Source organism: Fragaria vesca, linkage group LG7, assembly GCF_000184155.1.
Source record: "Fragaria vesca subsp. vesca linkage group LG7, FraVesHawaii_1.0, whole genome shotgun sequence".
NCBI lineage: Eukaryota > Viridiplantae > Streptophyta > Magnoliopsida > Rosales > Rosaceae > Fragaria > Fragaria vesca.
In genome coordinates this window covers 12823167-12837274 of record NC_020497.1, presented here as the reverse complement: position 1 = coordinate 12837274, position 14108 = coordinate 12823167, and the positions used below count along the sequence as shown (strand labels likewise).

Below are 14108 nucleotides of genomic sequence, written 5' to 3'. Positions count from 1 at the left end.
TTACAAACTTTAGCCGACGAATATTTTAAATTATTCGTCGGCTAAAGTCGGAGAAATAACCGACGACATGTTTTTCGTCGGCTAAACTCTAGACTATAGCCGACGAATACCTTAAATTTTTTTCGTCGGCTAAAGTTTGGACTATAACCGACGACATTTTTTCGTCGTCTAAAGTCTGGACTATAGCCGACGACTTCTACATGTGTCGTCGGCTAAAGTCACCACAGACGACTTTTTCCCGACGAAATCTTAGCCGACGAATTAAGCTGACAGGCCGACGAAAATTTTTCGTCGGCTAAAGTGCTTGTCCTGGTAGTGAAACCTCTATTCGATAGATTACAAAAAAAATCCTTCCCCTTGGACTTCAGTACATGCATCCTTAGTCAAACAAATTAAGAGTCATGTCAAAACCTTACCATGCTTAGGAATCCCTCTTCCCGATTCCTATAAAATAGTAGAAATTGATGCCTCTGAAATAGGTTATGGAGGTATTCTCAAACAACAACTTTCTCCTAATCATCCTGAGCAAATTGTTCGTTTTCATTATGGGATTTGGAATCTAGCCCAATCAAATTATAGTACTATTAAAAAAGAAATTTTATCAATTGTTTTATGTATCAATAAATTTCCAGATGATTTATTAAATCAAAAATTTTTAGTCCGAGTTGATTGTAAAAGTGCTAAAGATGTTTTAGAAAAAGATGTTCAAAACATTGCTAGTAAACAGATCTTTGCCCGTTGGCAAGCAATTTTAAGTATCTTTGATTTTAAAATTGCATTCATTAAAGGCAGTGACAATCACATCCCCGATTTCCAACTCGTGAATTTCTACAGGGCGCCACAACATGAAGTCTAGCTCATCCAAAGGGAGAAATCCCGGAAAATCAAAAGCTACGGCGTCCTCTCCAGTTAAGCCAGAATCACCTGAGTCAAAATCAAACATAGTTCCTTTTACAGGTCATTCTCCTGTTGCTTTAGTAAACCAGTATAGTGCTCTTGGTAGCACTCTCAGTTAAAATAAACCCAGTTACTAATCAGCTTTAGTCAACCAGTTCGACCCTTACAAATCAAGCTCCTCATCTAACCTTCCAGTTAATTATAAAAAATCCTCCCCTTACATTATCAGGGTTGAGCATGGCCTATTTTACATTGAACCCACCTTGAGTCATCTAAAAAATCCTGTTTCTTTAGTAAAAAGTTATTTTGGTCCAACCTCTCATTACCCTCCAGGTAAACCCCCATTAGCATTTTATAAAGACATTCTGTATAAAACCGAGTCAATATTCATTAAACCAATCCTTGATCCAAAAGACCAATCTAAGATATTATATCATTCCCTTTATATAATCCGAATCATGTCACTAGCCCAATGGGGTGATCCCCCCTCTACTCCCCACACATTAGACACAATCACATTTACCTATCATGATTACATCGAAGCGTGGGATAAAATATTCCTCCATCAAACCGAGGATTTTAGTCATTCGTGGTTCCTCAATTTCGATAGAAGATTCAACCGCCAATTCCCTATGTGGTTTTGTAATTGGTGGGATGACCATGGTTGCCCTTATGATCTTCTCCCATTACAACTCCAGAATGCACTCACGAAATTTACTACAGTTATGACCTTTTCAGAATATGAGAAGAGGTTTTTTGCCACTCTCCATTTCATGGCCAAGTATAAAATTCCTTGGATTTTGAAATGGCAATACAAAATTGAACCTGAAGAATACATGGTTATAAGACAATTCCTAGTAAAATGGTGGGATAAATTCAACCCTGAAAGAGTTTTAACTTAATTCAGTGAAGAATTCACAGTTATTCCCTCGAGTTCAAAAGCTCCGGTTTCCATTCAGCCGGCTCCTCCGATCTCGCAGTTAACATCTCCAACTCCTCAGTCACCACCTTCTTCCAAGAAGACAAATCAATCACCATCTTCTTCTAAGAAGAAAAAAGCCTCCAGTTCATCTTCATCTTCCAAAGCAGAAGAATTAAAAGATCTAGCTAAGCAATTACTACAAGAAACAACAAATTTATCTACAGATGATGAAGAAGAACATTCTCCATCAGAATCATCATCACACAGTCATCAAAGTTCCCCCAATCAACCAAAAAGATGGGCAGATTATGAAGATAGTCAAGACCCTTATGCTGAGTTTGATTAATTCCAGTCAAGACCATCTCAGTCAGCTTTTCCACCGAAATCAACAGTAAATCACATGACAGACAGTCCACTATTCATCAAACAGTAAATCATATGGCCAACAGTTACTCAGTGGCAGACAAGTTATTATTCACCAACAGTCACTTTTTACTATTCATCACTTTTGTAATTTCTATTTATAGAGGCCTCCGGCTTCATTGTAAGACAGGCTTCATTTTTCTCTTCTTCTCCTCTCCTCTCTTCCCATTCTCTCTCTAGTAAAATACTCGTGTAAACAGAGCCCTTGCTCTTACATATGCATTAATTTAAATTTGTAAGTTTGTAACTCTGAGTTCATCTATCAATCAAATGTTTTATTTATTTGCCTCCGTGTTTTGGGTTTAGGGTTTAGATGAACGGCCTGATATCAGGGCCAAACGGCCTGATATCAGAGCTGTGAAGTTCTGAGTAAACGTATTAAATCAAAAAATTTTATCAATTGATTCAGTAAACTCAGAATATATATATATATATATATATATATATATATATATATATATACACGGAGCCGTTCCAAAGAGGACGTCTGCACAACCCTTAATGTGCGGACGTCCCTCCGTTCTACACCGGTCGGCTCCGATGACAGCGCGACTTCACTCGAGAGGACACTAGTGGCATCCCCGATCACTTTCTCGATCTTCCCGGCGAGAACGATTTGAAGGTCTGGGCAGCAACCTCTACCCAAAACTTCAAACAAGATCGATCTCGCTAGAAAACTGGAATTTGGCAGACTCGCCGGGGAGAGAAAGTGATCGGGGAGGCCTATGGTGTCCACTCGGGTGGAAGCGCGTCATTGTCGGCGCCGGACAGTGGAGAACGGAGGGACGTCCGGACTCTGTGTGTGTATATATATATATTATTATTATTATTATTTTTCATATAGATATTTTCATATAGACTCTATGATGACCGAGTCACTAGACACACAAGTAATGGCCGAGGCTTATTGGAAATGCCGGCCTTCAATATAATTGAAGCCTTGAATATATGGCTGTACATACATGTCGAAATTGAAGCACTAAAGTTTTAATCTCTGCCATTGTTATCTAATCTCTAATTGATGTTTCTTTCTCTTCGCTGGTCGTAGAAACTAACAAGACAAACTTCACTAGAACAGCGCGTGATTATGAAATATATACAGAAACTTTCTCTTCAAAAAATTGAAGTTGCTTTGAAATCTAAAGCCACCACCAAATGGTATTATGAATCGCACATTGGTGATTCCTGGTGCAAAATAATCCCACGAACAAGGTAAGCAAAAGCCAAGGCCGCACTGCAGTTTTGAAAGATTCTGACCCAATTATCCTTTTCAGGTTCTGAACGTGGAGAGCGGCCAAAACAAGTATCACGGCTACCGGCGGCGCCCTCCGACTCAGTAATCGCCACTTGCTTGCCCTGGGCATCAATCTCGGCGACTGCATCATACCCGGAATGATGATTAATAATAACCCGACCAACAGCAGAACAACATACAAGCGCCAAGGCGGCGGAGACGTTGGTTCGTCGCCGCCTGTTTTGTTTCCGGCCATATTTTAGTAGAGAGAGAGAGAGAGAAACGATCGTTGATGTCTGGATGTTAACGGATTTTGTGAATTGGAACGACGGTGGAGAGGGAATGTCGTTGCTGTGTTATTTATATCAGATGCGACGTCGGCGTCATATATTTCCTAGTTCTACAAGGGTTGCAGTTTTCGACCGTTAGAGGCAAAGTTTCCAAAACCAATTCGGAAAGATGAAACAAATTCTAAATTGAAAAGGAAACTGCTATTCCTATTTTCTATTTCCTTTTCTTTCTTTTTCCTTGATCTCTTTTATTTAAATTTCCCACCTTAGTCATGGGGATGTCTATATATGGAATTATATGGTTAGAAAATGAAAATGGCCTTTATTCTCGTGTAACACATTAAGCACCAATACAGTTAGAACCTGAACTACTTGCTCCAATTTTCTTCCCCCTTAATCTAAATGAGGGACTGTAACATGTGTTCCCCATCCCAGCTCCTTTTGAAGTCCAAAACCTTGCATCTCCCTTGCTTCCCCCTAGGAATGGCGCCAAGGATTAAACAAGAAGTTTATCCAAACCCATCAATTTAATCTCTCTTAAGGGTGATATCTTCACCATCATAACAAACTAATTGAGGTCTGTCCATAAGTAGTCTAATATAACTTGGGTTGTTTAGAGCCAAGATATAACTGTGTAGGAACATCGCATTTTAGATTCGATACAGCATCTTTTTGTGTCAAATTTAGTGAACTAGTTAATGCTAGCTCGGGTTTTGACAACGACGTTTTATTCTCGCTACTCCTTTCCTCCTGCCTACCCATTTCTTCAAGCAGAGCATTTGCAGTGTCGATCCCTAATGATCATAAAAGAGTAAGTCACATTTAAGTCATTGGAAGTAAATTTATGATTGGGAGACACGTACAGAGACATAGAAAACATAACTTTTACTTAATTCCTTACCAGTGAGGTATGCACCATGAACATAGCCGCTATATTTTTCGCTTGTATGTTCTCCAGTGAAGAAGATGCAGCCTACTGGGGCCTGATATGATAAAAAGAAGAGAAATCTGATGTCAATTCATAAACATTTCAATAGACCAATACAGATGTACCATTTTGATATTCCCTAACCCAGGTTTATGACTCATGCAGGTATAGCTTTCAATCTTTCATCTAATGCAGCTTTTGGAGAAATCATTTTCAGTAAAACTTATATATATCAGATGGTTCTACTATCTATATATGGTGTGTTAAAGATGACATGTAAGAATTTAAACCATCACTTCTATAGCAGCCAGAATCAGTGAAATTAATTTTGATTTACACGTGATGTAAAGAAGTTCCAGTTAGGACTTTGGAGAAATGGCAAACCTTGATATCACGAACTACTCGATGATTAGAGATTATCGGGTAGTTGCTATAGCTGCCACGCTGAAACCTATTGTTCCACCAGCGGGGAACTAGTATATCAGTAGCTTCAGGAATGTTGGGTCCAAATATGTCCCTAAGAACCCCCATGGCTTCTTTCACCGTCTCCTCATCACACTGAGCTTCCACACGCTTTGATTCCCCGTTTGTCAACGTCACGACCAGGATATTGGATCCAGGATATGCATTTTCCATGTGCTGATGACATTGAAAAGAACAAAAAGAGATTAGCAGCCAGCTAGTTGGAGACAACAATACGCATCAAACAAAGATTACAATATGCTCAATTTCTTCAATTACACATTTTATTAGAATCCATAATATTGGTGAAGTAAATAATATATCTTATAAGGGAAAGAGACATTGACAATACACAATTTTTTCTTTTTTTTGGTCCATTGACAATACACAATGCCTCCACAAAAAGCCATGTGTGGTACTTAAAATATACCGATTTCTTCCTAATAAAACGAAAACAATGATCTGGTATACAGGTCTGAGATTTGATTATATTATGCATTGTTCTGATTTAAATCAAATGAACAATAGGTAGAGCTCTAGAGATAGCGACTGAACTCAAAATGTAACCATTATTGCCAGCTTTAACAAATTGACAGAACTCCCTGAAATAGGTAGGGATCCAAACTACTGACCAACTGTCAAAAATGCTGGAACCATGTTAAAATTATCCTGTTTCAAAACTACTTTGATGGTCATCTAAACAACACGAAAGGGAAAAAAGCGAAATCCTCATATCTAACATGTGGTGGAAATGAGAAGATCCGTACGTAGCTAATATTATACAATTAGGTAAAATGCCAAGGACAGTAGGCAAAAGCAACCTCTGTTACTAACTTACTATCAGCTACTACCCTAGAAGAAAAAGTTTCCAATGTGAATCACAATACTTCAAATGAACAAAATAATATTCAAGGATATATAGTAGCAAAATCTATGCACAAGGAAAAATACTGAATCTGTAAATCTGTTGGCAGCAGCATGGAAAATTTACGTTTAAGTTAACTAGTAACAACAACGACAAGCATTGAATCCAACCTGCCAAAATGTGTAGTAGCCTCTTCGCTCATGGGCATAGATGAAAAACTCTTTCCCAGGTCCACATGGCCAGAACTTACGAGGGAACTTGAGAAAGATCTTTGTATACACCATCACATCCAATTTCTCTATGGCCTCAGTTTTCCATTTCTGTGTGGTTAAATAATCCATGATGTTAGTATTAATCAGAAGCAAAGTTGAATAACAATTTCAGAAGAGAGATTGAATGAGATAGCTAGGATTTCGGTCAATCATGAGCAATTTTACCAGTTATCTTAACTCAAAAAATAATAAAAAAGCATATCCTTGTCACAGTTAGCCTGCCTAAGCAGACCATACATAAACAACTGTAGGTCTTTTGCTAGCAAGGAAGCATATGGATTAGGATAATTATGCTAGAACTACATGTGACTCCAACATGTTACATCATATAATTTGCAATGCCAGCTTCTGTAAGAAGCTGCTAGAGGGAATGCTACAATTCATACAGTTGACAATTCGACCATGATTTGAGAATGAAGGCAATGATCACTAGTTACTCAAGTAATGCCAACACTAGACGATTGTCATATTACTATTTTCAAGTCAAAAAAGTTTAACAAACTATGAAGGCACTATAACTATAATAAGGCAAACTCCTAATAAGAGCAGTTAACAATATAGGTGTCACACTGTTTTCAGTAGTCACTATGCTCCTATATTGATCTGCATCCAAGCATTCAAGACTCGCACATACTGAACCACAAACCAGCTAGCAAGGTAATCTGTTGGAGAGTATGGGTTAGAAACTTAGAATTCTGTGGATCATATACGATCCATGGTATTGGCATATGAAAAAAAAAGATCAAATTCCCAGGATCAATCTTTCTCCTCGACCATCAAGCAGTGAACCTTATTTAATGATCCTTGCGATCCATAGACCCTGACTTCTTCTAATATTATTTTTTTATCATTCTGGACCACACCTTAAATAACAAGTACACAAATAGCAACCTCCCATCTACAGGGACCCATATCCTAGGACCTAGCCTCTATGCACTGTATGAGCAAGATTCTCCCACTAGTAAAAAAGGAGAGATATTCAGAATACCGACGCATTCTTGCACCAACAGAAATGAAAGCAGAAACTGATGAGCAAAAACTGATACGAAGACAAAGAAGAGAAGGGAGTGAAATGAAATACGGGCAAGGGTGGAGTGAAGGAAATAAGGTCGCTTTGGAGGACTCCAATGCTAGCTGACAAAATCACGTAATTTGCTTGGTAGAAGCAACCATCCTCCGTCATTACCGTAACGCCGTCCCTCGAGTGCTTCAATTCCCGAACAACCTGCCCCAAATTAAGGATTTCAATGAATTCAGAAAAGATCTTCATAAATGCTATGAACAGAGAAATATTTGACCACAAGAATAAATATTTAATGGGAAGAGCCCAACGCAACAACCCCGTCACATTATCTACATTCAAACTATGAAGAACTGTGCAATCTGAGGTTCAGCCTTCAGATATGAAACAAGAGCTACACTTAAAATGCTCCAAAAACATCAATATTTCATAATACGTAGCTACATCAACGGCTTATAACTCTTCGGCCTCGTTTGTTTCCCGGAAAGTAGGCAGCATGATACGAAAGTTGTTTCTTTTCTGCGTTTCTGCGTTTAGAAATGTCAAAAGAAAGGAAATACTTTCCTGATTGAATGGAAAATATGGGGGAAAGTGACTCATTCTAAAATCCAATGGAACCACTTTCATTCATTCTTTCCCGGCATTTATTACTCACATCATAATATTTTATTATATTTTTTAAGAATTTTCCCAATGACTTTCCTTGCGTTACCAAATATCGAAATAAAAACTTCTCTTGAAATTTCATTCCCGTTCACTTTCTTTTCATTCTCATGAGAGAGATAAATAAACTATTTTTATTTTCGCAAACCAAACGAGACCTTAGAGTTTTAATAGTGTGTTAAAAAAGAGATTTGTTGAAGTCATTGAGGAGGTAAATGTATCACCCCGATTATATATAGAGTACTCGTTAGTCAGCTACAGAACTCTCAATACAGTAGATTTATTGTAGTAGACCCATTGAGGAGGTGAGGTCCTGAGGACAACTCCAACCCATTTAGTGTAGAGAAGTGACAAGACTCCCTATTTTCGTGTTCTTACTTGAACCGATTTGACATTTCAGCATCAACGTTTTATTGGTCTTGGCTCATAATGAGCACTGTGTAGTGTAAAGGAAACTGGGAATTTTGGGGCCTACTAATTTATGAGTGCTAGAAGGGGCCACTGAAGCTCTGGAGGATCTTGTGGCTATACAATTATTGTTAGTTTGTTACAAGGTCAGAACATGATTGCGATAATTAAAGTTAACGAGTTAATTATAAAAAAGAGCATTCAGAAACGTCATTATCTAACAGAAAATCAGATTTGCTCCTCATCATAAACCTCCAAATCTGTCTTTGTTTTCATTCCTACGATGATTGGAACCAACCAAGCAAAGAAACAGAACTATATTGCAGAAATTATTGAGTAACAGTAAATAATTTTTTTGTTCATTGTATGGTTGGTGCAAAGCGTACCTTATTAAGACTGAGACGACTGTCCAAGATTTTTTCCTCACAGGTAAAAAGAAAATCATCGGCCATTTTGTACAGCAAATGCTCGTACCCTCTTTCATCTGCAACTAAAAATTCTTGTCCTCCGAAATCTTTATAGGTTGCTATGGGTTCAACTTCTGCACCCAAAATTGAGTAGCATGGCATTAACGAGTCTGCTCTGGCATTAACATAGCATACATTTTGAATCATTGCATAAAAAAACTGACCTGCCATCTCGAAATCGTGCAGGGTGAAATCAATAGCCAGCTCTATCGGCGTTTTCTGCGTACTGGAAAATCCAAAAAGTAAAATTAAACTAAATAAATCATAATTCATCAACTTTCAAATCTAACTCCATCAGTATCAGTTTACATACGAAGGCGGCTCGGTAACTTTAGAGACGTCGCCGCCGTCCGCTTCCAGCTTCCTCAGCTCCTCGATCGCCGAGTCCACCGCCTTCTTGTAAGAGTCCGCTGCGACTCCACTCGGTATAAGATTCCCGCTGCAGCACACAATCAAAACTCCCGTCAGTCTAAACTATTCACGCGCCGCGAATTTCAAGCTTCGAATTCCAAGATAAACGTACACCACCGGCGCACGATAGCAGCAACTGCGTATTGGTTTTGCGCCGGTGGAGCAGTGCATTGCGCACACGGCGGCGCACGTTAAGCTAAAACAGATACAAGTTTGGCTAAAATGCTCCGGCCGGACCTGCGATCGTAGATGTTGAAGCGAGCATTACTGTAATCGGAGAGGCAAGTCCGGAGGTTCGTCTTCTCGGCGAGCTCCCAAACCGGATTAAGCTGTTCTCCGCCGACTCCGACGATCCAACCTGCGCCGAGCTCCACCGAGACGCCTCCGAATTCTTGTTTTCGGATCCTTCCGCCGATGCGGTCCGAAGCTTCGAGAATCACCACGTCCTCTACGCCGTTCTCGATCAACCGCTTCGCCGCGGATAGGCCTTCAATTAAATTCAATAACAAAACTAATTAATAAGCAAGAAATTTAAAAAAAAAATGAAATTGCAACCGAACGGTGGTTTCGGCTCTCACCGGAGACTCCAGCTCCGATTATGATGACGGAGGAGCGATGAGGAGAGTCCATCAGAGAGAGAGAGAGAGAGAGAGAGAGAGAGAGAGAGAGAGAAGGTAATGCTTATTGTGTGAGATAAGAAATAGCGGGAGTCGGTTTGTATATATAGTCGGAGAAGGATTTTGAGTTGTACACGAAGTTTTTATTTTTTTCGGTGTGTCTCTAATTTGACCGGAATTGACTTGTCGACGTGGTTCGTGGTATAAAGGCCAAATCTATAGTGCTGATCCAACCTTTTCTTTCACAGTAGACACTCACCGTAGTTTTTGTGTGTGTTGAGAAAATGGTAAATAGAGTTGGATGCTTGCTTCCATATATACAAAATTACTACTTCTAGCTAGTTTGTATCCAATTTCTTCACGATTGCGTCAATGTAATTTTGATTTTCTTTTTTCATTCTTACAAAACATATTATAGCACGGAACGAAAGTCAAACAGAAATACAATACTATAATTATTAATGAGTATTTCTAGATTTTCGATTATCAGTGGCGTTATCGAGCAGTGACAGGATTTACGAAGGTCTCGAATGTTGTGGGTTTACTTTATTTTGAGCCTTCGTTTTCCCAAAACCGGCCTTAAATATATATAGTATGAGATACGAATTTGTTTATAGGAGTGACATTTATTCTACATTAATTTTTATAACAAATATTTTTGTAACAATGGTACTGATATATTGATATTTTAATTTATTGAAAAGTCTCATGTAAGAGAATTTGAGGATTATTTTGGTAAGAATGTACACCCGGAGCCATTAGTGAAAAAACCCTAGAGAGCAGGAGAAGGCCGATTACATGTTGTGAGCCTGTCCGGCTGTGTCTCGGCGCCGGCGACGACCTCTGGCCTAGACGGTGCACGCTGGTACGACCGGACGGGTTTGTTGGGACGAGCCCTTGATTTGGAGTAGAAGATCGGCCGGGTTCTCCCTTCCTTCTATCAGTGTTCGAGCCTGGTTTGTGTAGGGAGATCGAAGGTTGCCTGGGGTTTCACAAGGATGGAGCGGAGGCCAGTGGAACTTGGAGTTTCGACGGGCTAGGTCTGATCGCGTCAATCGTATTCGACATTGTTTGCAAGTCGAAGAGGGAGCCTTGTTCTGTTCCGAATCTAGATGCTACTGGTGCGAGGCGGTGACTGGTGGTGGGTGGTGGTTGACGTTGAACGATGTGGGTTAGACGGCGACGACGACTTGGCGAAGGTCCGGCTTGGCAGCAGTGGTGGCGAGGGTTGGCCAAGGGCGATGTTAGGGCTTGGGCCGAGATAGTGGGGCTAGGCCCACCTGATTGGATCTCCAGGTTTTGGGCTTAATCTGTAGGCCCTTTGTGGGTAGTTGCCTCGGTCGGGGCTCTTTATGGACTTCGGTCTTGGGTTTTTGTTTTATTTTTCCTTTTTCATTAGTTTAGAATAGGCTTCTTACGGGTGTAGAGCTCTTTTTTTTTTTGGTTTTAGGCTTTGGCTTATAACTTGGGTGGTTGATAGTCTACGATATCCCTCTCTACGTATGGTGGTCCCGAAATTGGTCAAATAATGATGGGCAGAGTACTTGACCCTTCCTACATGTGTTTTGGTGGCTGGTTACTTGGTTCTTTTGCCACCAAGGCATGTTTTTGTGTCGACCTCGCTTATGGTTTATGACATTAAATTAGCTTAGGGTGTTTAGGTTCTCTAGGTCTTAAGTTTCTGAGTTGTTTTTGAATGGTTCATTTATTTCATGCCCAAGAGCAATGATCGTGTTTATGTTGTACTTCTATTTTTAGTTTCAATGGATTTGACGTCCCTTTATAAAAAAAAATAAAAAATAAAGAATTTGAGGACACAAGTGAGCAGGACTACTGTAACAATCAACTCTACCTTCTGTCATTGTAATTTAATCGGAAATTTGTTACTCTTGTTCCAACTATTTCAAGGGAACAAGTTTCTTTGACCCAGAATTTGGAATTTGATGCTATATATAGGTAACTGTGGTCCTAAAGATACCAAAGAGAACAGAAGATTATATTGTTTACTGCTGATTAATTCTATAATAAACAGAGCGATTTGGGACGGAGAGGCTTTTGGGGTGCAGACAGTTAATTAATAAATGGTTCAAAGCAACAGTCCAACTTGGCCATCTAGAACCTATCGAGTGCGACTGAAACCAATTTGTCTTTGGTTGGAATCAACGGTTGTAGAGAAGAAAATGTAGCTGTTCTACTTATTGAAGGTATGAATCAAAGTTTGGTTTATAGACACTCAAAGTCTGAGTCTTGCCTATTTAGGTTCTAGAAATGAAAAGGAAAATTTTTTACACGAAGTTTGATCAACTCCTAACTTTGGTGCATTTCGTATTTTTTTATTTTTTTAAAAAAAAGAGTTTGAAACCCAGCCTAGCTGGGAGGCTCAGTCCCATACCCAGTTCCATTTATTATATTAATATTATAATTTTGCAACGGGGGGACATACCACCTAAACCCCATGCTACAGTAGAAATATTACAAATATCCTCGTAGACAACGTCCTGAAAAATAACAAGAGTCTCACCTAACCAAACATCATCCAACAACCCCACACTAGAAAGGTGAGCTAATCTATCTGCTACACCATTTGCTTCCCTGCCGATGTACGTGTCGAATTCTAATAGAATGAAAAGTAGACATATGGTCTTTACAATCTCCTAAAACTCGGCCCACCTCAGACAAATCTTCTTCCTCCCGTTCAAGGGCAGCCACCAATAGGACATAATCACTCTCAATATCAATATCGCTCCAACCTTGGTGAATGCCAAGTAACGAACTCAAAACTGCATTTTTCTGTTTTAAACATAAACGGTTCAAGTTCGACAGAATTATGTTTATCCATTAGTTTAATCGAATTTGAGTACCTTAATAATAACCAAATTGACTGAAATTTTTTAGAGATAATCTATACATTAGTATCTAAAGACTAGATGATGGAGATGTGAAAATTCGATCGAAAAGTAGAGTCTAAAGTGGAAATCCGCATTGTAAGAATAAATAAGGGCATCCTTAGCAAAGAAGGACTGCATATATATATATAGGATTTTTCTCAGCTGCGGACATCCGCAACTGAGACGGACTACACACACACACACACAAGCTGTGGTGGAATTTGTGTTAGTCTATGGGAAGGTTTCGATTTTTCAGGTGTTCATTGGTGGACACAAGTTGACATTACAAAAACTTAGATCGGGGGCAAACATCTTATAGCGAAAACTTGAAGTAGTGTCTTTAAAACAAAGGTGAACAACTTGTTTACATAAAGTTTGTCGTGTTAATTTTGACATTACGCATATAACATGATTTTCGATTTTAAGGCCTCTTTTGAGGCATTCAATGATTCATCTCCGAACGTTAAAATAAAATCGCAGTCCAAGAAACAGTAAATGAAATCACAGTCCAAGAGACAGTAAATGATATCGCAGTCCATGAGACAGTAAATGAAATGCAGTCTAAGAGATAGTACATGATATTCGTCCCCAGACGTTAAATGATTCGAAATTCATGAGATATTCGTCCCCGTACGTTAAATGTTTTGAAATTCATGAGATATTTGTCCCCGGACGTTAAATATTTCGAAATTCACGAAACATTATATGATATTCTAATCATTTTCCAAGTGTTGGTTGAAGCATGTGGAAATAGTTCCTATTTATCCTCATATACTAATGATTGGTATTTATGTGTTTTTCCTTCCCGCACTCGAAGCTCGTACGAAAAGGAAAAAGGGGGCATTGTGGGGGTATAAAATTTCGGCTTGGGCCCTCACTTAATGAATTAGGCTCGATGATCGAAGTCCATATTGACTAACAAGTAGATAAGAAGAAAAGAACGTGAAACACGATAAGATTATGAAGAACGTGAAAACACTACTCCTTCCAATACTCCCACTACGACATGAAGCGAGGACCAAGAAATAAAGGCCCCTATAAATCACAAAGTTGATCAAGGAGAAAGGGAGGAACAATCATGGGTAACAACGGTACCTTATCCCCTTAATCGATCGTCGTATGGATATGTCTAAGGCTTCTCAAATATCAAAGGAGAAAAAAAAATCTCTCCCGAAATTTTTTGCACCAACACTACGATCCTTGTCCTTTGATCTGTCACCCATCTTTTTCTTCTTCCTTTTTTTTTTTTTTATATTAAGAGTGTGCTTCACTTCTTCCTCTTGTGCAATCAATCGATGGGAGAGAGAGAGAGAGAGAGAGAGAGAGAGAGAGAGAGAGAG

General features: G+C 39.2%; 1 protein-coding gene across 1 annotated transcript; it reads right to left on the bottom strand.

Annotated features, from left to right (window-relative positions):
* Positions 1 to 4028: 4028 nt before the first annotated feature.
* On the bottom strand, positions 4029 to 9929 carry LOC101293925 (polyamine oxidase 1-like). The gene is made up of 10 exons (XM_004307177.1): positions 9842 to 9929; positions 9501 to 9750; positions 9166 to 9291; positions 9017 to 9078; positions 8772 to 8926; positions 7375 to 7518; positions 6192 to 6341; positions 5079 to 5333; positions 4668 to 4749; positions 4029 to 4560 (listed from the first exon to the last, which is right to left on the bottom strand). The coding sequence occupies exons 1-10, from the start codon at positions 9891 to 9893 to the stop codon at positions 4361 to 4363; spliced, it is 1476 nt and encodes a 491-aa protein (XP_004307225.1). The 5' UTR covers positions 9894 to 9929; the 3' UTR covers positions 4029 to 4360.
* Positions 9930 to 14108: the final 4179 nt, after the last annotated feature.

Excerpts from the sequence above, each read along its gene's own strand:
- LOC101293925 (XM_004307177.1), bottom strand. The coding sequence starts at position 9,893 with ATGGACTCTCCTCATCGCTCCTCCGTCATCATAATCGGAGCTGGAGTC. Across the intron at positions 6,342-7,374 it reads CCTTCACTCCACCCTTGCCC|AAATGGAAAACTGAGGCCAT; the intron begins GTATTTCATTTC and ends TTAACCACACAG. Across the intron at positions 4,561-4,667 it reads TCATGGTGCATACCTCACTG|GGATCGACACTGCAAATGCT; the intron begins GTAAGGAATTAA and ends TATGATCATTAG.